This window comes from Protopterus annectens, chromosome 7.part0 (genome assembly GCF_019279795.1).
Source record: "Protopterus annectens isolate FY-2018-M chromosome 7.part0, PAN1.0, whole genome shotgun sequence".
NCBI lineage: Eukaryota > Metazoa > Chordata > Ceratodontiformes > Protopteridae > Protopterus > Protopterus annectens.
This window is the reverse complement of record NC_056739.1, coordinates 15836676-15863676: the sequence shown is the minus strand read 5'-3', so window position 1 is coordinate 15863676 and position 27001 is coordinate 15836676. Positions and strand designations below refer to the sequence as shown.

The 27001-nt window shown below is 44.1% G+C and overlaps 1 protein-coding gene across 1 annotated transcript in view; it reads left to right on the top strand.

Annotated features, from left to right (window-relative positions):
• The window catches only part of LOC122805771 (synaptonemal complex protein 1-like), a 5909626-nt gene that overhangs the window by 1604099 nt on the left and 4278526 nt on the right, over positions 1–27001 (top strand). Inside the window, exon 6 of the mRNA XM_044076039.1 lies at positions 20370–20486. Coding sequence (XP_043931974.1) covers positions 20370–20486 — 117 coding nt within the window. The remainder of the gene's footprint in view (positions 1–20369; positions 20487–27001) is intronic.

The window sequence follows — 27001 nt, the reverse complement described above, 5'->3', positions numbered from 1 at the left end:
CAATGAAGGTTGCCCGCTCAGACTCTTCCCCTTCGGTGCCGAAGTCCACATCGGTTCCGAGGGAAATTGCAGTAGTGGTGGAATCTCCCTCGGCGCCGATACGTCTCGAAACCATTCGGAGCCAGTCCCCCAGTCTTTCGGAGCCGGCGGAGAAGTCGACTCGGACCCGGTCGGTCTCTTCTCGGTCGTCGAGGATGTCCGATTTGGATGTAGACAGGGTGCTTCAAAGGCTTTTTCAGTCTCCGGTCTTTCAAAAGTTGGTCTCGGCTCCAGTCCAGTCGGCTCCGGAGCCGTTTTCCCACCCTGCCATCTTGGTTCCTCCTCCAACAGCTTCAGCGCCGTTGGAGACGGTGTTGGTGGAGCCGGTGGAGGTTGTCGGGTCGGTTACGACCCTAACTCCAACCCCGCCCTTCGGGTCGGTGTTCGGTACGTGGACCTCCTCTGTCGGCCCTGGGGGGGACGCTTCAGGACCGATCCTTTCGGTTCCGAGCCTCCCTCTCGGTGCGTCGGCGGCAGGAGTTCCGACTGCTGTTGTGGCCTTGGGGGTTGAACCTTCCCAGGACTCTGGGGGTCCCGCCTTCACGGCCATGAGGAGTGCCTTGGCCAAATCCTCTCTGGCCACTTCTACCATCTCACCACCACCTTCCCTTGGCACGGAGACTGGTTCCTTTGCAATCCCCCTGTCTCATGACAGTGGAGCCCTTGGGCCTGAGGTTACCCACATCGGGGGTTCCCTTCTTCCTGGAGGTCCCTCCGAAACATCTTCTGAGGAACCCCCGAGGAAGAGACAGTGCAAGAGGAAGCACGTTGACTCCCCTGATGAGTCTCTCACCTCGGATACCGACCTCGATGATGCGGAAGGGTCCCCCAAGTCGTCCTCGGATGATGTATCCTTTGCGGACATCTTGGAAATCCTTAAGCAATGAGGCGACTGGCAGTCCAAACCCCCTTCTGCTGAGGAGTCAGTGTTCCTCAAGGCCTTCGGGGCTCAGCCCTCCGCCTCCTGGGTGTCTCCGCCCTACGATAAGCTCCTGGATTTGATCTCTCGAAGGGCGTGGGAACATCTGGACTCTGTTGAACCGGTGCCAGCTCGCCCCAATAAATTCCTTTCAGCACCCCCTGATAAGGACTTTCTTATCAAAGGTGTGGCTGTAGATGCCTTGGTGGTGGCATCTGCTACCCAACAAGATGTGGTAGAGGCTTCAACGTCCGTCCATCCTCCTAATAAGGAGTCTAGGAGCATGGATTGGTACGGGAAGTGCACCCTTGCTTCAGCAACCTTTACATTAAGGTCTCTGAACTACCTGACGCACTTTACGAGACTGCAGAGGGATCTGGTCAAGGAGCTTTCGGATACCCTCTCTGGTAACTTACCTGAGCAGTTAGCCCAGACGGTTAACTCCCAGTTGGCTACCCTGTCCTCCCTATCCAACTCGTCCATGAGGCTCATTTCGTATGCAGCCGAAGGAGCGAGCAGGGCGTAGGGCACAGGTGTTGCTCAACGGAGACAAGCCTGGCTACGCCTGTGTCACTTTGCGGAGGCCTTTAAGTCTTCCTTTGCCGACGCCCCCTTCGATGGGTCCTCCCTTTTTGGACCCAAGGTAAAGGACACGTTGACTCGCTGCGAGCAGGAGGGTAAGACTTTAACTGCCGTAGGGGCACTTCCACTCCCTTCAGACCTTATCCCAAGGCTCGAAGAGGAGGGAAAATGTGGTTCAGTAAGTCTCAAAAGTCTTGCTCATCGCAGCAGAGCGATTCCCCCTCTAGAGGCAGAGGAAGGGGAAATTTTTCAGGGAGACGCCGTCCCAGAGGCGGCGGAGGCCCCTGCAACACTGGAGACCGCGAGTCCTTTCGTGGCTCCTCCTCCTTCCAGCATCCCTGAAGGAGTGCCCGACTGTGCAGCTCCGGAGTCAGTCGGGGGTTGTTTTTTGAGGCACCTAAAGGCCTGGGAAAGTATCACTCAGGACCAATGGATGCTCCGAATCATCGCCGGAGGTTACACCATTCCCTTCTCTCAACCCCCCCCCCACCATCCCAAAGAATCCCGGACCTGGCAGCCATCGATATTTCAAAGCTGCTTCAAAAAGGATTCATCCAACCTGTCCCCGCAGATCAGGCCGGATCAGGGACTTACTCAAGATTCTTTTTGGTACCAAAAAAGACTGGGGACTTGAGGCCCATTTTGGATCTCAGCAGGTTAAACCGATCAGTGAAAAAGTCCAAATTCCGGATGGTCACCTTGCAAACCATTCTCCCACTTCTGGAGAAGGGTGTTTGGATGTGCTCCATAGATCTCAAGGATGCCTATTATCACATCCTGATAGATCAGGCGTCCAGGAGACACTTGCGCTTCAGCCTAGGAGACAGTCATTTCCTGTTTCGTGCACTGCCCTTTGGTCTCACCACAGCCCCCAGGGTGTTCACCAAATGTTTGGCAGTGGTGACTGCTCACCTGAGAAGTCTAGGCTTCCAAGTGTTTCCATACCTAGACGACTGGCTCTTAACTGCCACCTCAAGACATATACTCTTAAAAACTCTAGCAGCCACTATCTCCCTAGGCAGCTCCTTAGGAATCACCTTCAATTGGACAAAATCCGTATTGCTAACATCACAGCGTATTCTGTTTATTGGTGCAGAAATAGACTCAAGGCAGATGCGAGTCTATCTTCCTGCGGAAAGGATAGCAACATTGCAGTCTCAGGTTTGGGCGTTACTCCTCAGACGTCGCGCTCCAGCGAGAATGGTACTGCAGCTGCTAGGTTCCATGTCAGCCACCATTCTTCTCGTCCCCTTGACAAGGTTGCATATGAGGATACTCCAGTGGCTCCTCTCAGTCCAGTGGTCTTATCAAGACCTCCCCTTCAGTCACCACATATTGATCACAGAGACATGCAAACAGGATCTTCGTTGGTGGCTTCTTTCCTCAAACCTGGATCAGGGGCGACCCTTCGTTCCCCCATCTCCCTCGGCCACGTTGACAACGGACGCCTCCCAGACAGGGTGGGGGGGACATTATCTGGACAGGTCGGTCCAAGGCACGTGGCACTCCGACGAGAATCTTTTCCACATCAATATCCTGGAAATGAGGGCGGTGCTTTTAATGTTGCAAGCATTGCACGATCACCTCCCCCGGGGGACGATTGCCGTTCAGTCCGACAACATGTCGGTAGTCTGGTACTTGAACAAGCAAGGAGGGAACAGGTCTTACCCCCTTTGCAGAGAGGCCATGAAGGTATGGGATTGGGCGATTGCTACCAAACGCATTCTAGTGGCAACACACATTCCGGGGACATCCAATGTGATAGCCGACAGACTGAGCAGGACTATTCTCTCCCCTCACGAATGGTCCTTGAATCACAAAGTGGTAACACAGATTTTCACCAGATGGGGAGTTCCATGTTGCGATCTTTTCGCAACTCCCCTGAACGCAAAATGCCAGCAGTTCTTCTCTCTCATTCCATTTCCGGGGGAGATGCCCAAGGATGCTCTGGTCCAACCTTGGCCCTCCGGTCTGCTATACGCTTTTCCACCGGTTCCCCTTCTCCCCAAGGTGATTCAGAAGGCGATTCGCTTGGGAAGCAAAATGATTCTAATCACCCCATGATAGCCTCGTCAAGTTTGGTTCCCTTTTCTTCGCAAGTATGCATTGGACGGTCCCTGGTTCCTGGACCAAACTCCGGACCTCCTGACGCATCAGTCAGGACAGCTCCATCAGTCCCTACATTCATTGAAGCTAGCAGCTTGGCTACTCCTCTTCTGACCATAGTTAGGAGGCATTCTTTCGACCCTGAAGTCTTGCATATTTTGTCCTCGGCCCACAAGACTTCTACAAAAAAGATGTATAGCAGTAAATGGAAGAGGTTTGCTATTTGGGCCCAACTCCGAGGATTAGACCCTATGACAGCTTCGGTGTCAGAGGTTCTGAAGTTTTTAACTTCCCTGTTCAACCAGGGTTGTTCGGTGTCTACCATCAAAGTTCAATTGGCAGCTATTTCCAATTTTCACGAGAACGTAGAACTACCCTTAATGAACAATAAGTTGTGCAAAGCCTTTATTAAAGGAGCTTGGCTTCTACGGCCCCCTATATCTCATCCCACACCACCGTGGGACCTTAACGTAGTGTTAGCCACTTTAACCGCACCTCCCTTTGAGCCGGCAGCAACCTGTGACTTGAAATTTCTTTCTTGGAAGACTGCCCTTCTAGTTGCTATCACATCAGCCAGGCGAGTTTCAGAACTTCAAGCCTTATGTGTCAAACCACCATACCTGGTATTTCACAAGGATAGAGTATCTCTTAGACCAAACCCATCCTTTATACCAAAGGTTTGTTCTAACTTTTGTTTGCAACAATCACTGGAATTACCGTTTTTTTTTCCCTAAGTATACAAACAGAGCTGAGTATACCTTTCACAGCTTAGATGTGCACAGACAATTACGTTTCTATTTGGATAGGACACACCAAGCACGAAAATCAGATTAACTCTTTGTGTCTTTTTCGGACAATAAATTGGGCAAAGCAATCACGAAGGTCACTATTGCCAAGTGGATCAGAGACTGCATCAGTCATATTTATCGCATTTCAAATAAAGAGCTTACAATTCCAGTGAAAGCTCATTCTACCAGGGCTATGGCCACTTCGGCAGCCTTTCATTCCAAGCTCTCTATTAATGACATTTGTGCGGCTGCTACGTGGTTTTCTCTACACACCTTTATTTCTCACTACAAATTGGATGTGGCATCTAGGGGTCGAGCTTCCTTCGGTTCCACGGTTCTCCGGACCATTTTTCAATGAGCCACCCAGGAATTAGGTGGTAGGGACACTGTCCCATCTGTAGAGAATGTAGGCTAGATAGGATCACATTACATCTTTTAGTTATGTACTTACCATAACTTTAGATGTATGGGATCCATCTCGCCTACATTCCTAATAACCCACCCTCCTTCCCCCTGCCTTGGAGGCCTGAAGAGACCGGACGGTCCGAATACAACTGTTTCCTCTCTTGAAACACCTGGCAATCTTATAACAACAGTCTATGTGTGTGTGTGCATGTGTGCGGACAAACAGGATCTGGGGAAGCAGTAGTGGTGCATCCTGGGATATGAGGTAACTCAGCCAATAAGAGACTTCGTGCTATTGTATAGCGTGCCGAGTCGGAGCCAAGGATCGGCTCCAAACCCATCTGTAGAGAATGTAGGCGAGATGGATCCCATACATCTAAAGTTATGGTAAGTACATAACTAAAAGTTCTATTTGTTGCTCAGAATCTGGAGTAAAGTTTCCACATTTGGTATGTTTCTTGTGTCTGCATCCCCCCCTACATCTGGGGTTCCTAAAGGGAAATCTGTGCTATTATTTACACGTTTTGGTGTAGGTGAGGTCAGGCCTGGAGGTGATTCAGAGTCTGTATAAGAAGAAGACTCTTCCCCTGAAGTACCCATAGATAAAGAACTAGATTTCCTTAATATCAATCAGGAATGCTTCCTTTTATTAGGTTTGGGACCAACATTGGAAAATTTAACACTATTGTATGGACCAAATGGTCTACCCTTTTCGTAATCCATGAGGTCCCTATTAAATTTATATACCTTACGTTCCTTAAGCTGTTTTTCCATACTCAAAAGTTCCTGTGCTAAATGTAAGCAGGTTGAGTAATTTTTATGTTCTACAAATTGTTTCGACTGTTCACACAGCTTTGTGACTTCCAAGATCCCACCATCTATACGCTGGTCATAATATGAAGTTAAAGCCTGTACAAACCCCATTGATGCCTGTTGTTGTATAGTTTCCATGTTTTTTGTAGTTCCTCATCAATATTATTGACCTAGGGCTGAATTCTCACCCGTAATCCTCTGAGGCTGATGTTTTTCAACATATAGGCTTTAAATAAATGTAAGTGTCAAACATTGACTCTTAAATTTTTCATTCTCCTCGACAACTGACCAAACAAGTCTTGACAATCCAACTCCAGTGATGCTGATTCATGCCCCTCTGAGCCCATTGCTTGAGCCCCTACTCCAGATATACCTAAATCATCACAATCTGATGATATACCCCTGAGTAGTTGGTTAAGATCCATCTTGGAAACCAAAAGTAATTTATCAATAGAGCAGAAAAAGTAAGAATGTTAAAATACCAAATAGGAGGCACACATCCTCTGATAGGCCAACAATGAAGATTCACCCATGTAAAAATACAAAGTAGTGATAATACCAACAATAATGCTGCCCAATGGAGTACAATAATAGTCCCCACCAACTCTGAACAATAAATGGCGGTGCTATGTCACACCATGGGTATATGCCAGAACAATTGGTGTTAAGAATCACCAAACACCTGAAGAAAATAATTCAGTGTGTCAGTGCTATATTCAAAATTGGTTGCATCATAAATGTCCTGGCCAAAAATGTAAATATTGTCCAGTGGAGTGCGATAATAGCCCCTACCCAATAAATTTCAAGGTGGTGCTACGTTGCTCCAATGTTAATACCATTGGTATCTATAATCCTGATTTCAAAAAAGGCTGAAGTGTATAAATGGCTACAATAGACAGGTAGAGGGGATCTTAAATCGCTTCTATAAAAATGGATTAGGTCAGGAGTAGTGAGGCCTTATGTTGCATATATGTTGAAAAACACTATATATAATGCCAACCAGGACCGAAATAAGGAAATAGAGGTATGAGGATTAAATAAAAAGAAAAGATACATATATCATGAGAACTATTTATATACATGTACAGTCCAAAGTGGATGCTGCTATGTTGGGAATGTATGGTCTGGCAGAAAATCAAGATCAAGCCTTAATTATTTAGAAAACTAAAATAAAGAGATTGTCAACCATGAAATATAGATGTTATGTAGTCCAATCTCACCTACATTCTTACCTGTGGGATCGGAGCTGAATATCGGCTCCAACTCGGCCAAACTTTTCTAGCTCGAAGTCTTCTATTGGCTGGCCTAAGAAGGTATCCCATGCTACACTGCTCCATATCCCCAGATCTCGTTTGCCGCTCGTGTAGCTCGGATGTGGTCTCGCTCTTGGCTGTGGCTAAGTACCCCTTTTCTTCTTCCTCTTGAGAGAATTTGTTACAAACAAAAGCTATTTTAATAGCTATTTCTATTTGGTATTTTTTGGGTATAATTTGTAGTGTGATTGTTGTTTGTGGTATCCACTAGCTGTTTCAACGGGCTAGGCCCGTTTCAGTTAGAGGACCTAGTCCATCCCCTTACTTGTCCCTGTATTTGTCTTTTGCTATCTAAAACCATTTAAATTAGAGGTTTTAGTGTCTGTCTTCCTTGTTCTGTGTGCGGGTTTGGTCTAAAACCATCTTAGAGGTTTTTAGCCATACTCGTCTTAGTGTGTGTCCCTTCTGAGGATTATGTGTGCTATTGTTTGTGGAAAAATTTGTTCCCGTGCTTAGTGTGAGTTTTTTGTGTGACCGTAGTTGTTTTTTCCAGTCAGGTAGTGGCTGCTCGTTGTATTGGTACTTGTGATTATTTTTCAAGATGTCCAAAGATTCCAAGGAGCACAAACCTTCAGGTTTTAAAAAGTGCTTTAAGTGTGGTTACAAGATGTCCATCACAGATGGACATTCAGTATGCGTTTATTGTCTGGGAGCATGGGAGCAATCCACCTGCAGGAGTCCTGCAGCTTCTGCCATGCTTTTAGTCCCAGGGTGCTACAAGAAAGAAAGAATAAGTTAATTCTGAAGGGACTCTTGAAACCCTCGTTTGAAGAGACCATGGATTCTGCTTCCAGTTCAAAATCAAAATCCGCAAAATCAACAGAGAGATCTCTGGCTCCTTCAGTCTCCTCAGAGCCACTGGAAAAAGTTATGAAACTAGCTTCGACCTCCTCGGCTCCACTGTCCTCGGGGCCGCAGGAAGTGTCGGTGTTGATGGAACAGGCGTCGGCCCCAATTATATTGGAACCTCTTTGGAGCCGATCGCCCAGTACTAGACCAGTGTCACCTGAGAGGAGATCCCAATCTCCCTCCCTGCCCTCCAAATCCTCCAGGACACTTTCAGATGTGGATGTTGATAGGGTGGTGCCGAGGCTCCTTCAGTCACCGGTTTTGTCTAAATTGTTCTCGGCTCCGTCCCAGTCGGCTCCGGAGCCCATCCTGATACCTTCTTCGATTATTCCTCCGAGCACATCTCTGCCTTCGGAGCCGGAATGCTCCGCTCCATGTGATGTGTCTGGGTCGGTTCCAATGGCCCCTCCGGGCTTATTTGTGCCGACATCAGCTCCGACCCTGTCGGCGCCGTCCACGGGGTTCGGGACTCGGGATTCTTCAGTTGAGCCCGAGGGGGACACCTCAGGACACCTTTCGGTTCCTAGTCTTCCGCTTGGTGCCTCGGCTCGGGGAGCACCGACTCCTGTCATGGTCTCGGAGGCTGACTGGTCCTTGGACTTGGGGGGGGGCAGCCTTTGAGGCCATGCGGAGTGTGCTGGCCAGATCTTCAGCCACATCATGTGGGTCGGTCATTCTGTCCCCTACCAACTCCGGTGAGAGCCTCTGATCACCACCTATCTGTAGACAGCGGAGCCCCAAGGCCTAAGGATACCCCCACGAGTAGTCCCCAAGTTTCTGAGGGCCCCTCAGAGTTTTTGCCTGAGGAGCCCCCTAGAAAGAAAACGTGCAAGAGGAAGCATATAGACTCCCAGGATGAGTCTCTGACCTCTGATACTGACCTCGAGGAATCTGAGGGGCCCCCCAAGTCATCCTCTGACGATGTTTCTTTCTCCGACATCCTGGAGATATTGAAACATAGAGGTGACTGGCCGTCCAAAGCCCCCTCCGAGGAGGAGTCGGTCTTCCTGAAGGCCTTTGGTGCTCTCAGCCCTCCTGGGTGTCCACACCCTTCGACGAGCTCCTGGATTTAATTTGTCGGAGGGTGTGGGAGAACCCTGATTCTGTGGAACCCGTACCTAGGAGACCCAATAAATTTCTGTCTGCTCCCCCGGGTAAGGAGTTTTTGACCAAAGGAGTCCCTGTGGATGGCATGGTGGTGGCGGCGGCCACTCAGAAGGAATTAGCCGAGACTTCTTCCTCCGTCCCTCCTAACAAGGAGTCTAGGACCATGGACCGGTACGGGAAGCGTACCCTCTCGTCAGCAACCTTTACTTACGGTCGCTGAACTACCTGTCTCATTTTACCCGGCTCCAGAGAGATCTCCTCAAGGAGTTAGGAGATACTCTTGCGGGTAACGTTCCTGAGGCGGTGACCCAGACGGTTAACGCCCAGGTGTCTACCCTCAATTCCATCGTTAACTCCTCCATGTGGCTCATTTCATATTCAGCCGAGGGAGTGAGTAGGGCAGCAAGCTCAGGAATCACCCTTAGGAGGCTAGCCTGGATGTGCCTTTGTCATTTCACGGAGGCCTTCAAGTCTTCTTTTACTGACACCCCCTTTGATGGTTCTTCTTCGTTCGGAACCAAGGTGAAAGACACCCTCACCAGGTGCGAGCAAGAGGGAAAGACTCTGTCTGCTGTAGGGGGTCTGTTTTTTCCTTCCCTCTAGGCCTTACCCCAAGGCCCAGAGGGGTGGGAAGATGTGGTTCAAAAAATCACAGAGGTTTTTTCCCGGTGCACAAGGTGAGCCCCCCTCCAGAGGCAGAGGAGGGGAAGGTTATTCAGGGAGACACCACCCTAGAGGCAGAGAGGGCCCTCACAATTCAGGAGACTGCGATTCCTTTCGTGGCTCTCCCTACCGTCGTTCCTGATGGGATGCCCGACTGCATTTCCAGAGCCAGTTGGGGGTCAAATAACGTTATACCCGGAAGCCTGGCAAAGCTTCACCCAGGACCAATGGGTATTACGAATAATTTCCGGAGGTTATGTCATCCCCTTTTCGTCAGATCCCCCTTCAGTCAGAAAAATCCTGGACGTTCCACCAAGTCAAAGGGATCACGCAGCTTCAGAGGTCTCAAAGCTGCTAGAAAAAGGAGTCATTCAACATGTCCCCTCAGACCAGATCGGATTTGGGACTTGCTCATGATTCTTTTTGGTGCCGCAAAGAACAGGGGACCTGAGACCCATATTAGATCTCAGCCAACTGAACAACTATGTACAAAAGTCCAATTTCCGTATGGTCACACTACAGTCAATTCTCCCATTGTTGGGAAAAGAAGTATGGATGTGCTCCATCGACCTCAAGGATGCTTACTACCATATCAAAATGGACAGGGCATCCAGGAGTCACCTACGCTTCCTGTTGGGAGCCAGTCATTTTCAGTTTCAAGCCCTGCCCTTTGGTCTCACCACAGCCCCCAGGGTGTTCACCAAGTGTATGGCGGTGGTGACAGCTCACTTGAGATGTCAAGGATTCCAAGTGTTTCTGTATCTGGATGACTGGCTCCTCACCGCCCCCACCAGGCATCTACTAATCCAAACCAGGGATGCTACCATCACTCTCTGTCAACAATTGGGCATAACACTGAACTGGGAAAAATCTGCCTTGTTGCCCTCACAGCGTATCATTTTTATAGGTGCAGAGCTTGACACCGTTCAAATGCGAGCCTTTCTACTGCAGGAAAGAATCAGAGTCTTACATCAACAGGTACACGCCCTGCTGCACCTGAGGAAAGCAAAGACAAGATGGGTTCTCCAACTCCTGGGGACTATGGCAACAACAATTATGTTAGTCTCTCTAGCAGATTGCACATGAGGCTCCTTCAATGGCGCCTCTTTGCTCAATGGTCTCTCCAGAGACTTCCACTTTCCCACCCTATTTTGCTCACGGACAGATGCAAACAGGATCTCAGTTGGTGGCTTTGCACCAACAATCTCGACAGGGGAAAACCCTTCGTTCCACCACCACCTGTTGCCACAGTGACCACGGACGCCTCCCAGATGGGGTGGGGGGGGTCATTATCTCGGCAGTACAGTCCAAGGCACGTGGCAAGATCATGAGATACATCTGCATATCAACGTCCTAGAGATGAGAGCGGTGCTACTTGCGTTACAGGCACTTCAGAGCTTTCTACCTCACAGGAATATTGCAATACACTCGGACAATATGTCAGTGGTGTGGTATCTGAACAAGCAGGAAGGAACCAGATCATACCCCCTGTGCAGAGAGGCCATGCGAGTGTGGCAGTGGGCAGTATCTTCCCAATGGTTTCTGGCGGTAACGCACATTCCGGGGAAGTCCAATGTGATAGAAGACAGGCTAAGCAGAGCTGTTCTGATGCCTTACGAGTGGTCCCTGAATCGTCTAGTTGCAGAACGAATCTTCAGCAGATGGGGTCAGCCTTGCTGCGACCTTTTTGCCAGCCCCCTCAATGCCAAATGCAACAGCTACTTCACACTGATCCCCCCACAGTGGGAGTCACCCAGGGACGCTCTAGTCCACGATTGACCCTCTGGTCTGCTTTATGCTTTCCCTCTGTTTCCCTTGCTATCAAAAGTGATTCAGAAAGCGCAATCCTTGGGAAACAGAATGATTCTAATTGCTCCACACTGGCCTCATCAAGTCTGGTTCCCCTTTCTCCATCCCTACATTGTGGACACACCTTGGACTCTGGACCCACAACCAGACTTACTGACACACATGTCGGGACAGTTCCACCCCTCTCTGCGGACCCTCCGGTTGACAGCCTGCCTACTCCACTTCCATCGTTAGTTAGGCTTCATCACTTTTCACCTGAGGTAGTTCATATTTTATCTTCCTCTCATAAGCCCTCTACTAGGAAGATTTATTTCAGCAAATGGAAGAGGTTTTCTATGGGCTCATACCCAAGGAATTGACCCTTACACAGCTCCAATTCCTTCCGTTTTGGAGTTTTTGTCTATGCTTTTCCAGCAGGGCTCAGCGTCCGCTACCATTAAAGTTCAATTGGCAGCGATTTCTAATTTTCATGTTGCTAATAAGCCTAGTCTCATTGCTCACAGACTCTGTAAGGCTTTCCCGAAGGGCACTCTGTTACTCCGTCCTCCTGTCTCAGAACCAGTCATGCCCTGGGATCTAAATTTTGTCCTGCAAGCCCTTACTTCACCACCCTTTTAGCCTGCAGCTACATGTGAATTAAAATTCTTGACCTAGAAAACTGCCTTCTTAATAGCCATCACATCAGCCAGACGCGTTTCAGAAATTCAAGCTCTATCAAACCTCCATACTTGATCTTTCATAAGGACAGGGTCTCTCTTAGACCAAACCCTTCTTTTCTTCCGAAAATGGCGTCAATATCTAATCTTAATCAATCTATTGAGTTGCCAGTGTTTTTTCCCCATTTTTCAAGACAAGGCAGAATTAAAATTTCATCAATTGGATGTACACAGACAGTTACGTTTCTATCTGCACAGAACCAAAGATCTCCGAAAGTCTGATCAGCAGTTTGTCTTCTTTTCGGAAAACAGAATTGGGTCCCCTGTCTCCAAAATCACCATGTCCAGATGGATATCTAATTGCATCTCTTTCACTTATTCCTCAGGGGGTAAAGACCTACCGTTTCCAGTCAAGGCTCACTCTACTTGGGCTGTATCTACATCTACAGCCTATCAGGTTAGATTGTCTATGGATGATATTTGTGCTGCAGCTACCTGGGCTTCTCCTCACACCTTTGTTACTCATTACAAGCTGGACGTGGTATCTAGGGGCATGTCTTCCTTTGGTTCCACAGTACTCAGGGGTATCTTCCTCTGAGCCTCCCAGGATGTTGGTGCTGGGAACGCTGTCCCTCGGGTAAGAATGCAGGCAAGATTGGACTACATAACATCAAGAAGTTATGTACTCACCATAACGTTCGATGTATGTAGTCCATCTCGCCTCACATTCTTACTTACCCTCCCACTTTCCCCCTTCCTGGATGATCTGGAGGTTAGGTCTGGTTTTTGGAGCTCCCTTCACCTTTGGTTTATTCTTCTTTACTTGGATGTTGTTATGCATAAGATGTGAGTGTGGTGTTCGCAGCAAACTAGATCTGGGGATATGGAGCAGTGCAGCATGGGATACCTTCTTAGCCCAGCCAATAGAAGACTTCGAGCTAGAAAAGTTTGGCCGAGTCGGAGCCGATGTTCGGCTCCTAACCCATGGGTAAGAATGTGAGGCGAGATGGGCTACATACATCGAACGTTATGGTGAGTACATAACTTCTTGTTACTGTTGTTTGGGTCTCCTAATGTATGGTATTATATTATATAAATGGACTGTGTTTCCTAGTAATCCCCAGTCGCTAATGAAGTGTATGTATATTAGGCACAAATGTCCAAAACCAGACTACACATATATACCCAGAGTCAAGATAATGACATCAGACAATCAATGAGCTTATACATACAAAATTAGGTTGAACAAACATCATAAGATAGTTAAAAAACATGCATAAGCATAATAATAGAACAAACATTAATGAATAAGTTGTGAACATATACCCATAACATACAGATATCAACTATTACAGATATAATTCAAATGCTGAAAATCGCACCCTGGAAATACATAAAACATGAAATGTCACATAATACCTTGCTTAACTATAAATGATACTAAATAGAAAAAATGTCCAAATGAACTAGTCTAGAGGTATGTCTCAAAGCTCACAACAGAAAAAGTTTCACATTAGTTGACCAGTCGTGGCCCAAAGTCCTCCATTCATAAAGTCACTGGTCGGCAATATATTTCGCTAGTTGAATGTGTCAAATAAGAATATCTAAACACAAAACGATGGAATGCAAAGTCATATGATCCCCCCATATCAAGGATTCAAATAGTTCTAACCAGCATGAGTCATGTCTCGATAGTTAATCCACCCGAGGACAAATAATAGCACAGGCAGAAACGAGCCCCACACACTCAAGGGCAAGACCCATAAATCAATATTAAAACATAAATGCCTCCATGTTCCTAGTCCCAAACGATAAACAAATACATTTACTGGGTGCGATTGCTACATACACCTCATGAGAGTAATCCCAAAAATGCACGAACAGCCACCTTCATGCGAACATACAGTCCTGCCACAAAACCAAAGATGGTGTGCGAAATTCTAAGCACGCTATGGCTTCCAATGAGGAGTACCATGGCCGTGAATCAGATGCATATCTCTGTGTTGCTTGACCCATAAAAAAAACAAATGCATTTGCCAGGTGGAAATGATACATGCACCTCATGAAAGTGATCCCAAAGATACATGAATCTCCAACTTGATACGAACACACAGTCCCAAAACCATAGATGTTATATGAAGTTCCGAACATGCTGTGCCTTCCAAGGGATAGCAGTATGTCTATGAGTCAGATGTACATCCCACAATAAACCACGAACTCTAAGTTCCAAACGAATATAGCAAAATGCATGTAGAAACCACAATATTAATATATCAACAGTGGAAATAAATAAATAAAGAATAGACTAGAGGATTATAGCAGTCCCAGACAAGGAGTGCTCCAATAGAGCATCACATAACCACACGTACACCAAAATGGCTGACAGCAAGTGATGAGAGAGCCAACAGTCTAGAATATATTCCCCTGCAAGTACAGCAGTGCACGGCTTAAAGGAACAGTAATCCAAAAATACAAAAGCCAGCACAAAGGTGTATAAGGTGTAACTTTATTAAAAAGTTAACACATACAGACTGGTTTTGGCATATATAAAAAGCCTTCCTCAGTGTAACTGAACAAGAAAACAAGCACTCCTTATATACACACACCCGTATGTAACAAAGATCATTCATTGGCTGCTCACAATTGCTCATTCAATCCAGGGGGAATAAAACCCCCTAGTTTAATTATCCATCTTTTTTCTTTATTATTAAGTATATTGTGCCAACCAATTTTATTAGTTCTGTCCCCCTTAATGATATCAATAACCGTGAATCTGAATGATGCTGAAAGATGAACAACCACGTTTATATAATGCATTAGTAAGCCTTTTCAATTTAAGGTCACTCATGTGCTGACTAATCCTAAACTTTCAGCAGTCGTAGTACTAGTCATGTTTATGACATACATTTTTTGCAAACTGCTCATTTGATTTGGTCATATATTTAGCCACTTGTTCATGTTCAGCCTTTTATGTGGGTCAGATGTCCAGGCCCTTGAAGTTTAGGATTAGTCAGCACATGAGTGACATTAAATTGAAAAGGCTTACTAATGCATTATATAAACATGTGGTTGTTCATCCTTCAGCATCATTCAGATTCACGGTTATTGATATCATTAAGGGAGACAGAACTAATAAAATTTTTTGGCACAATATACTTAATAATAAAGAAAAAAGATGGATAATTAAACTAGGGGGTTTGGTTCACCCTGGATTGAATGAGCAATTGTGAGCAGCCAATGAATGATCTTTGTTAAATATGCATGTGTGTGTATATAAGGAGTGCTTGTCTTCTTTTTCAGTTACACTGAGGAAGGCTTTTTATATATGTCAAAACCAGTCTGTATGTGTTAACTTTTTAATGAAGTTACACCTTTGTGCTGGCTTTTGTATTTTTGCATTACTGTTCCTTTAATACGTGCACTGCTGTACTTGCAGGGGAATATACTAGACTGTCTGCCATAGTTTTGTCAGAATTTACTCCTCCTGCTGGTAGGACTGCATCTGTAGTATTAAAGGTCTGGGTTCCTTTCTTATAGCCAGGTTTGGAGCTTACATATGATATGCCCTTTCAGCTAACAACATCTGCTGTAGAATACCAGTCCAGTTGTTTATTTGTGCTTTCATAAAATTAATGCAGCCTGTTCCTTCCAGCATCTCTGGTATAGCTGAAAATCTTGCATGCTTTGTCTTTTAATTATGTTATTTTTTAAAACATATCTTCCTGAGCAGTGTCATATTCAGCCTGCCTTTTCTTTATTGCGATCTCTGATTTTTGCAGGTTTATCATCTCATCTGAATATCTGCTTAAAGCTTCTTCTATTTTTTTCAGCCTTTTGTTGTTTGTGTTGATATACTCCATCAGTGTTTTGTTTATTTTAACCAGGTCTGTATGCAGTTGTACATCTTCCTGTAGGTTACTGGAAGTCATGTCTGAAGATTGCATTGCTTTTTGCTGAACAGCTGCAGAATTTTCCCCAGTCAGTGTTTCTTTCTCACTTTTTTGTAGCTGATTTTTTTTCCAGGTCTTCTGTATTTCTTTATTCCTGGTATCCAGGCGGTGCATTTACTAGCCTGTTACTGAAATGTACCCATAAACACAGGTCTACTAGCCTTCTTTGCTGGGTTTCTGTTTTCACACTGGAAGAGCTAGAAATAAGCTATTACTAGAAATAAGCTATTACTCACTGTGCAGCCATCTTGGAAGTAGAGTAATCTATGTTTTCTGCTTCTGTCCCTCATCAACTTCCCACCCACCTTCTCCCTTCCATATGTAATCTTCTAATTTCTACTTTGACTCCTGGACTGGTCTGGCTGATATGGCCTTGGTGCACAGATGTCCGCTTTCAAGATCACATATATCAGCTAGTTTCTTCCTTTTCCTTTAGACATTGTTTTTCTCTCTATTTCTAGATGGGCAAACTCAATCTGAGGTAGCTCTTTAGTCACAAGGGAGTTATAAGTAAAGAGAACAGCCTGAGAACTAGATCCAAATCTTGAGAGTGGCTGAAGTCATAAGCTTCTCGGATCCAAGGACCTATACTTTGAGGAAAGACAGAAGCAGACAATGCAATCTGTTATGGTGAGTATATAACTTTCATTTTTTTTTACCCTTCTTAGGTAGCATTCTGTATGTGTACTGTAATGCAGAAACCTTCGACCCTGAAGAAAGACACTGTCATGATGCTGTTTCTTTAAAGCATTTCACACAGTTGCAGCACTCTGCTAATCCTATTAGAAAGGATAGGTTACCACTGAATAGATTTATGATTGCCTTGTCTGATTGACTGCATCCAGCTGCTTGAATAGAGGATTCAAAGTTTTGTTTTCTTTCCTTTAACCCTTATAATTAATTCCAAGATTCCAAGATTGTCCACACAACCTAAGAAAGTTATTTTAAAACTTTCAGAGCCTGCAGTTGATTATCTCATTTTGCTTAAATAGTCTTTGAGCAGTTGGGCATCACTGAAACAAGGAAATAATTAAAATTGCAACACAGAGTCTGTAATAATCTGAGAATGCTTAATGTGTAAGTTGCTTTTAGTGAACGTAGACTGATAGTTAAGCTTAGCAGACTGTATGTCCATGTGATCCAGTACTTGTCTATAATTTTTAGCTTTCTTTATGTCCCAGTGTCCAATGGTAATGTAAAGCAACTCAGAAAGCCTTTATAAAAAATAGACATTGGTGGAACTAGTAATGTCCTTACATTAACCATTGCAGTATTCTTTACTGATGGGATTCCCTGCCATGAAGCCCATCGTCTGGCCAGTCTACCATTGCTTTAAGGTACGCTGAACGTCACCTACACACTCCTCACATAGCATAGGGTATAAAGGTCATGTTTAGGCGTACCATCCTCAGAACTTCTTTGCCACCAATCCAAAAGCTGTTTTAACTGTCGGCCTGTTTGCCTCCATCCATTTTTTGCTGTGTTTTTCTGTTTATTGACATTGCAGTGATTTCTCCTGTTTGCCGAAGTCCTCACCATTGCAGATAAGTACCCAGTTGCTTTGTTTTTTTGTTTTGTTTTGTTTTCTTCATTTTTTGTGCTGTTTGGAGGGTTAATGTCATCCAGGAAGGGTAAATGCCAGTGTGGGAGACAGATTCTCCATAAAAACTGCCATGTGGGGTTCACAATAAACTTCAAAATGTTTCCCTGACTCCTTCTCAGGATCATGTATATCTGGATTTAGATGGTGCCAATGCTGACATGCTTGCCTCCTCCAAAGTCTCATTTCTTACTTTAAAACTCTCCTTACCCTGGCCTCCATTACAACCAGGGAGTTTCTTAGAGCTCTGTGGTTCATGGCTTCCACCATTCTGATGCTTCTTCTGTCCAAACTTCACATGAGGAAGTTCCAGTGGTTTCTGAAGTTGATGTTGTTTCAACATGCACATCCTGTAGACTTTATAGAGTTCCTCTTCTCTCTTGTCTCAAGAAAGAACTTCTGTGGTGGAATCAGCAGTTGCCTGTGATTCCAGGGCTCCCTTTTCATCCTCCTCTTTCCTCTCAGGATCTGTTCATAGATGCTTCAGATATCGGATGGAGAACAATGTTTGGCTCCCTGAAGGTTCATGGAGTGTGGTTGCCTTATCAACAGAAGGAGCACATCAACATCAAAGAGATGGGAGCTCTTATGCTGGCTCTTCAGGCCTTTCATCCTTTTTTTCTGTCCGGGGCCTCTGAAGATATTCACGGACAATACCACAATTATGTGGTATATCAACAAACGGGAGAACAAGATCTTACCTTCTTTGCTGGCTGGCACTTCTAGTATGGGATCTGGCTGCAAAGTATCAAGTGACTCTTCAGGCAGTTTATATTTCTCCAGATCAAAACATTGTGGCAGACACACTGAGCAGGTCCTTCAATCAGTCCATGAATCAATACTTCACAGGGATGTGTTTCTATACATTGTTCACCAGTGGGATATTCCTCAAGTAGATCTCTTTGCCTCCCCTCAGAACAGACAACTTCCTCTGTTTTGTGTCAGAGTCCAAGGTCCTCTGGTATGGAAGGTGGACACCCTCTCATTTTCTTAGAAGGGGATGTTTCTTTATGCATTCCCTTCCCTTCCTCTCATTTCGAGAGTCCTGTTCAAGATTCAACAGGATGCTCAGTCCTGTTCAAGATTCAACAGGATGCTCTCAAACTCTTGTTGGTGACTCCCTTTTGGCTGTGACAGCATTGGTTCCCTCTGCTTCTGCATTTAGCCAAGGGCAATCATCACAAGTTACCTCACAGGGTGGATCTACTCACACAAACAAAAGGATCTCTCATTCATCCCCACCTGTCCATACTTCAGCTGACACTGTGGGCGATAGGGTTTTGATCTCTCATAGACACCTTTTGTCTGAGGATGTGCTGCATGTCCTGCAGGAGGCCAGGAAACTTACTACTAGGAAATCCTACTTATGTAAATGGAAGAGGTTTTCTATTTGGTGTCTTTCTCGTGACCTGGCCCCACTTACTGTGGATGTTCCTTTGGTTTTCTCTTATTTGTATGAGTTGCTCAATAATGGTTTGGCCTATTTTTCTATTAAGGCCCAGTTATCAGCTTTCTGCGTGTCTGCCTTTAACTCCCTCGTGAGCTTCTACATTTGAGGCTAAGCAATTTTTTAAAGGCATCCTTAATATTAGACATCCTAGGAAGCCTGCTCCTCCTCCCTGGGATCTTAATTTTGTTCTGGAGAAATTGACTCGGGCTCCTTTTGAGCCTGCTGTTTCAGCTTCCTTGCAATATTTTTCTTGGAAGACAGTTCTTTTGTTAGCTCTTACTTCTGCCAGACAGGTGTCTGAATTGCAAGCCCTTATAGCTTGTCCACCTTTTTTGATATTTCATGAGGACAGGGTGTCCTTATGTACTAATCATTCTTTTATGCCCAAGGTGGTTAATAAGTTGTCACTTAATCAGTCTATTAATTTGCCTACTTTTTTCCCTGTCTGCAATCTGATAGTGAGAGGGTGCTGCATACCTTAGACGTGCATAGACAGCTCAGATTTTATTTGGATAAGATTAAAGCTATCAGAAAATCTGATCAGTTGTTTGTTTCCTTTCATCCTAGGTCTTTAGGATTAGAATTTTCCAAGCAAACTATTTCTACTTGGATGTCAATGGCTATTTCTTTTTGTTACACTTTTCATGGTAAGAGGCTTCCTTCTTCTGTAAAGGCTCATTCTACTAGAGCTGTGGCTTCTTCTGCTGCTTTTTTCAAGGATTCTATTCTTGAAGCAGCTACCTGGACTTTTGTGCATACCTTTACCAAACATTACATGTTGGATGGTATCTCCAAAGCTAGAGTTGGTTTTGCTAATGCCATTCTTCATGGCTTCTTAGAAGGCTCTACTGCTGCTTCCTCCTCCCAAGTTTCTTCTTCAGCTTTGGCACACTCTCATCAGTAATGAATACTGCAGCAGTGAAAGTAAGGACATAGTACAGTTGTGTAAAATCTCACCATAACGGTAGATGTCGTTGCCTTCATCGCTGCAGTATTCACTCCCTCCCTCCATCCTCCAAGTCTTTTTTCTTTCCTGGATGTGCAGCTTCTCTTTCATTTTCCTTGGACTGCTGTTCCTGTTGGGGTAATCAGTTCTGAGGATGGTATGCCTGAAAGTCACCTTTATACCCTGTGCTATGTGAGGAGTGTGTAGGTGATGTTCAGCGTACCTTAAAGCAGTGGTAGACTTTAGTAGACTGGCCGGACAATGGGCTTCATGGCAGGGAATCCCATCAGTAATGAATACTGCAGCAATGAAGGCAAGGACATCTACCATTATGGTAAGATTTTACACAACGGTACTTTTTCTCTTTCTTCTAGATGAATGCAACAAAGTTTGGGAAGCATATGGAAGAGCAGATAATGCATGAAAAAGAAGAAACCAGAAAATTAAAAAATGAACTGGAAGCTACAAATGCTGTCCATTCCAATCTTAAGGTTTGTTAAACGTATATATATATATATATATATATATATATTCAAATTTAATAGACATTTGTTACTTAAATATGTATTCAGTCCATGATGGGCACCCCCAACGGCAATATTTGCTGTAATTTAAGAATGAGTAAGTGATCTTTTGCTGGAGCCATGGAATAGACTCCAGCACATATCGCCCATCATGAGCTATATACGCAGGCTAGTCTGAGCAGTGGGAATGGTCCAGTTATAGATATCATTGCAATGGTCATTTGTTTTTGTATGTGAGGTTGCAAGTATGCTGAAATGCTAATGTGTTTAAATAATGAGATGAATCACTGTGTACCGCATTATCACCTACAGAGAGTATCTTACTTTTCCAGATCATTAAAGCAGTAAATCCTATCATCTGGATTTACTTTAGGTGTGTTAGTGGGAGATGTTGCCTTTTGAACCCTGTAGCATTGTTTGAAGAGGTAGCAGCGGCACTTGATGAGAGACTGTCAGTGCTTACTGCTTATTTTGACCTTATTAAGGCTTTTAATATTATTCCATACTGCAAACCGTCTCAAAAACTAAAAGCATTAAATGTCAATCTTTATGTAATTTAATGGGTCAAATGTCTTCCCTACAGATCATGCACTAGTTTGTCTACGTTAGAAAGATGCAGAGTTCTGATGTTCAACAAACACACTGCCTTACTGGCATATGGATAGTAGTGCCCTTCTACTCTCCCTCTGGCAGTCTCTCAAATCTTCAGGTTCCTCCCCGTGGGTGTTTTTGGCTGTGAAGGACCACTCAGCTGCCAGAACAGGAAAGCCCTTCACAGTCACAAATAACAGCTCTCAACTTTTTCTAGTGCCTTTGTAAGAGAAGTCTCTCTATGAAGACTTATCTATCCCCTTCTGGCAGCTGTGATCTCCTGAGCTCAGATAAGAAACCCTTTGGGTTATTTTTTCTACCTCTGTCTTTTCTATTAATAGTACTGTATTGCTTGCTTGTGTGTTTCTTAAAAAAAAAAAAAGTTCAGCTTCGCAGTACTTTATTTTCTGAGCACACTATTGGTTTATAATGTTTATATTAATCCAAATACTAGTTTTCAAGGCCTGATAACCTTTTGTGTTTTATGGTATTTGGGGAATACTTGACAGAATTTTGTACTGGGAAAGTTTCAGTAATGTTCTGTTATTGCCTCATGATGTCATAATTGCATGTGAATCTTGGCTATTTCTGCTGATTTAAAACATTATTTTGAATATTTTTGCAGGAAAACAATTGGTTTTACAGTTGTTCGTTCATATCTTTATGTATATAAGTGAATGGTGTAGATCAATGACATTTTAAACAATTTTTTTGTATAAGTCACAATCTTGGTGCCATCTTGTTTCTGAAGCCTTTCTGACAGGAAGTTTTATTAAGTTTATATTTAATTCTTTTCCTAACAGTATTTTAGGCTGGCTTTTATTTTGAGGCTAGTTCTAGCCTTTATTTCTTAAATTTGCAGTCCTTTGGGAAATGCATTGGCACAATTTTGTTTATGGAACATTACTGGCAGGAATTTTTATTAAGTTTAGTCTTAATTCCTTGTCTAAGACAATTTTATACAGTTGTTATTGTTTATAGATTTTATTTCATTTTTTGGGGTCCTTTAGGACATAAGTTAGTGCTTGATGTTGGATTACTGGAACTGTTATCATTTTGCTTAGAGCAGTATTCAGAATTGTATCCCTGTAGAAATAGAATTCAGTTTATTATTTAAGAGAAACTAGTGGGTTTTGTACATTTAGATAATGGGCTTGACTGTGCAGTCAGTATTTGGTATTGATCTGGCTAGAAATGTGTCCCCTGATTTGATGGACTCTGATATGGTACCCCACCACCACCACCACTTAGCCATTATGTACCTCAGACTCATACTAATAAATCATAAGATATGCCTCAGCTTACTGCTTATGACTCCAAGTAGCATTAGCCATGGGCAGGCTATTTGGACCACTCTCCTTTTACCTCCAATTCCCCTGGTGTGGGGTATGGTACTACAACTGTACATTACATGAGAGTCTGTCACATCCTCTGGGGCTGTTCCAGTGCCTGCTTAAGGTATGGGAGAAACAACCTTTTGAGGTGCAAGGTAAGTCTGATGAGTAGATACCCAAGTTTATGAATGCAACACTTTGAGTATGATTGTGGCAATAGAAGAGAGTGGAGGTAAGACTGTTGAAAATGTTTCATTTTCTCTAGTTTTCCTCCTATAAGCAAGGTTATTTTTGACAGGTTGCCAGCCAGAGGTCCCAGCCAAACTAACCAGTGTACTTCAGGTTAATGTCAGGATTTGTCCTCTGCCAAGCCCAACAAAAAGAGTTATTTTGCCATAAAGGGATAACCTCCACTTTTCTCTTGTGAATATACCGATATGTGACACCTGTCTTTCTCAAGTCCCCCCACAGTGTGCCCCATCTCTATATCTAGCTTTCAGCAAGACTGCCTAGCCATCATTGGTTCCTGACAACTGGGTGCTGCACCATGTTGGCAGGTGTTTCAGGTAGCAGTGTTAACTTAACTCACCTCTGTTCTAGGGGGCACCTTCTCACCTGCATGATCTGTTATTCCCTCCTGTTGTTTCACAAATACTAGTTGCCAGAGTATTTTACACATTCCTTTGTTTGGAAAGATTGAGAACTCACCATCCCAATATTTCTCCTTCTCTGCTAATCAGCTGTTGTGGAGGTTGGTGTTGGTCCCATGCTTTTTCTAAAATTTGAGGTGTCTGGTCTGCATTATCAGGCTTATGTTTGTCCATTGGGCTTTCCATTGCACTATGGGTGTTTCTAACTTCCTTCTCCAGATTGCACTCCACTGTCAAACTCTGGCCATTTGTGTTTTTTCTCCCTGAACTTAGAAGATGCATAAATTTTTGCAGAGTAGGTTTTTCAGGTGCTTGGAAGCTCTAGAGAAGGCCTCATCCTTCCTCCCCTAGCTAGAGTTCAAGTTGAGCCTCCAGAAGTCATGTTTGGCATGTTCATAATGACTGATCTTTATAGGTTGCTTAATTGACACTTGCATAATAATGGCCTTTCTTTCTGAAGACAAAATCATGTCTTACCACATGGTGTTTTTTTGTCTTCTCCAGGTGGAAAATTATCCATGCATAGAATCCATAATAATTCTTGGATTGATTGTGTCATTGATTCTCATTACCAAGGGCCCATCTTTTCATGAGGAAAATTCTATACCATGTCTGAAATTGTCAGACCCAGCAGTTTCTTCCCTGGAATCCCAGTGGTTGGCGATGCGTTTCTTCAGACAAGTGTTTTAGTGGTAGACAAAACAGTTAAGTATTTTTTTCTGATACTTCCTGTATCCTGTCTGTGGCCTGTTTAATCTATACTGATAAATGTGTCTTTCATTTGGGGAATGGTGTCAATGGGGATGCAAGTGCTAGTCACTTGGGAACCCCATGATGTATGGAAATATATATTTATCAGAAGTTATAAGCGGTGGTTCTTGTCTTGAAAATTCCTCACCACCTAGGTTCTTCTGTGGTGGTTTCAGAGTTCACTTCAGCCATGTGATACCTCAACATTCTTAGAAATATGAGGTGGCATTTTTTGTGCCAGCTGGGATGTTTTGTCTAGGGAGCTGGCTTCTTTATATTCTCAGACTCTTCAGGCCTCTTTCTTCCTGTCAAAGCAATTTATTCTGGCAGACAGACTTGCACATCTTTGGCAAACCTGTATGAGTGAAAATTCAAGGCAGTGGTAGTCCAGAATGTAGTCCAGATGTGAGGCATGCCTCAGATAGAGCTGTTTGTCTCTTTTCAAAACAGACAGCTTTTGATGTTCTGTTCCAGATATCCTTGCAGCCATGCTTGGGGTCAGATGCATTCTCATTTCCCTTGATGGGATGTTTCTGTATGTGTTCCACCTTTTCCACTGATTCTCAAGGGTAGTTCTGAAGGTTCATTAAGAAATGTCAAAATTCATTGTGGTGACTCCCTTTTGGCCTAGACAGTCTTGGTTCACCCTTTTAATGGTATTGACCAAGGGCAATTACCAAAGGCTTCCTCACAAATTTGGATCTGCTCTCACAGTCTCAATGATGAATGGTGCACCCCGATTTGGATAAGCATCAGTTGACAAACCTAGGTGATTCAATCTTGACTCTGTTTAAGCATCTGCCTTTTGCTTTTTGAGGATGTACAGTAGGTGTTAAAGGAGGACAGAAACCCTGATACTAGAAAATCTTATGTTTTGATAGTGAATGAGGTTTTCTGGACGGTGCCTAAATGGAAACAGTGGTTCATGGTGGTTAATTTCCCTCTGGTCTTGAAATTTGGTATGAGCTTCTTCAGGATATCTTAGCATGTATATGTGTGTGTCTGCCTATGGATCCACCTTCTTAGTCATCTTCTTTTTTGGTAAAACAGTTTAAGAAAGGAGTATTGCATATGATAACCCCTCGCTAACATATTTCTCCCTTGTGGGATCACTGTCATGTTCTTAAAAAATAAATGCATAAATAAAAAATGACCCTTCCCTCACTTGAACTAGCAGCTCACTCTGATCTTAACTTCTTAACCTGGAAAACTATTTTGCTTATTTCTCTGACATCTGCAAGGCTAGTTTCTGAGCTGCAGCTCTCATAGTGGGTCATCCTTTCCTGATTTCTATAGGTATAGTGTTGTGGTATGCACTAATCCTTCTTAAATGCTGTGAGTGGTTTAAGAATGCGATCTCAACCAGTATATATTTCTCCCTAGGTTCTGCTAAAACCCTAGAATTAGAGATTGAGGATTCTTCATTCCTTAGATGTGCTTTGGCTTTTCACATCCTACCTTAACAAAACAAATCCCCTTAAGAAGGCTGAAAGGCTCTTTACTTCCTTATATAGGGCATTGAGAGGCCAACCTGTCTCTGAGCAAACCATTGCAAGTTGTTTGTCCTTTGATATTGTTTTTTTGTTGCTACCACCATAGCAAGGAGAATCTGGGCAAGGTAGAGGTACATTCCTCTAGGGCCTTTTCCTCTTCATTAACATTATGGAAAGGGGTGGACTCTAGAACTATTCTAGAGGTAGCAACTTGGTCCTTGGTCCATACTTGTATGAAGTACTACAGACTTGGATGCCTTTTCTAGATCCAGAGCAGGCTTCATTAGGGCCATTCTCCAGGGGTTCCTGGACTCTTATCCTTCATTCTCTCAGGTTCAGTAAGCTTTGGGAATCTACCTCTATGCCAGTAAGGCAGTGTGCTTGTTGAACATAGTACAGTTCAGTAAGTTTCACTTATCTGTAACAGTAGATGTTCATAAGAATGCACTGCCTCACTGGCAGTACCCTCCCACCATCCCCCTTTAGTTGAATATCCATTGTTTCTGGTTGGAGGTTGCTGCTGTTTTTTTATTTAGCAGCTTTTCGTGTGTGAGTAAGTGTGTGTGTCTGTGTGTGCAAGCATATGTGTGTGTGGGTGCATGCGTGTGTGTGTGTGTGTGTGTGTGTGTGTGTGTATGTGTGTGTGTGTGTGTGTGTGTGTGTGTGTGTGTGTGTGTGTGTGTGTGTGTGTGTGTGTGTGTGTGTGCACGCGCGTGTGCATGTGGCTTGGCTTTTGTTGGACCAGTAGGTGTTTGCAAATCTTGCGTTTTCCATTTGCTCTTTCCTTGGATCCTAGGAAAAAAAACTGAATGCTGTTGTCAGTGACTGTGAAGGACCATCTTGCTCTTGCAGCTTTCTCGCAGTAGGTGGAAGAAGCTGAAGCTTATAGAAATTGCCAGAGCGAGGGTAATAGAGCACTTCTACCCATATGCCAGTAAGACATTATGTTTACGAACATCTACTGTTACAGGTAAGTGAAACTTAATACAACTGTACTTTTTTGTGAGACATTTGTGCATATTAATGGAGAGTTCAACTTTCCCTGCTGCTGTGCAGCCATGGAGTTAGTATACATTAGTTCAGGTGCAGGAGACTTACAACCTCCCTCTAAAAAACAGTTACTTAGGGAATGCGTTTCTATGTCTTCTGAGATCGAGGAATCTTTTTATTGGTTTTGTTTTAATTTAACTGAGGAGATGAGGGTAAACTGGTGATTAAGCAAGTTGGTGCTCTACCATAGAGGATTAGAGCCCTGACTATGACCCATATGACTTGAGATCCCTTTACAGTCCTGCCACTGGGAGAGCCAACGTAGCAGTAGGAGAAGGATGAAGGAGCTAAGCCCTGCTCATTATTTCTATTGGTGGGAAAGGAAGGATACATTTTTGCCTGAGAATGGAAAATCAAAAGACACATTAACCTCAAGGGAGTAGAGCATCTGTGGGTTGCATCACTCACATAAACAGGTGACAGACTCAAACAATACTAACTACATTCCCAACCACAGAGGTGTCACTGGGTATGTACAGGGAAGATGGTAGGGCTAAGCTGAAAACAACTTCACCACTTATGGTACTCAACTTACACAGAGGAGGTGAATGAGTAAGCTGTAGGCTCTTGCTCCAAGGGGAATGAATATGTCAGTGGAGCAATCATGGGGAGAG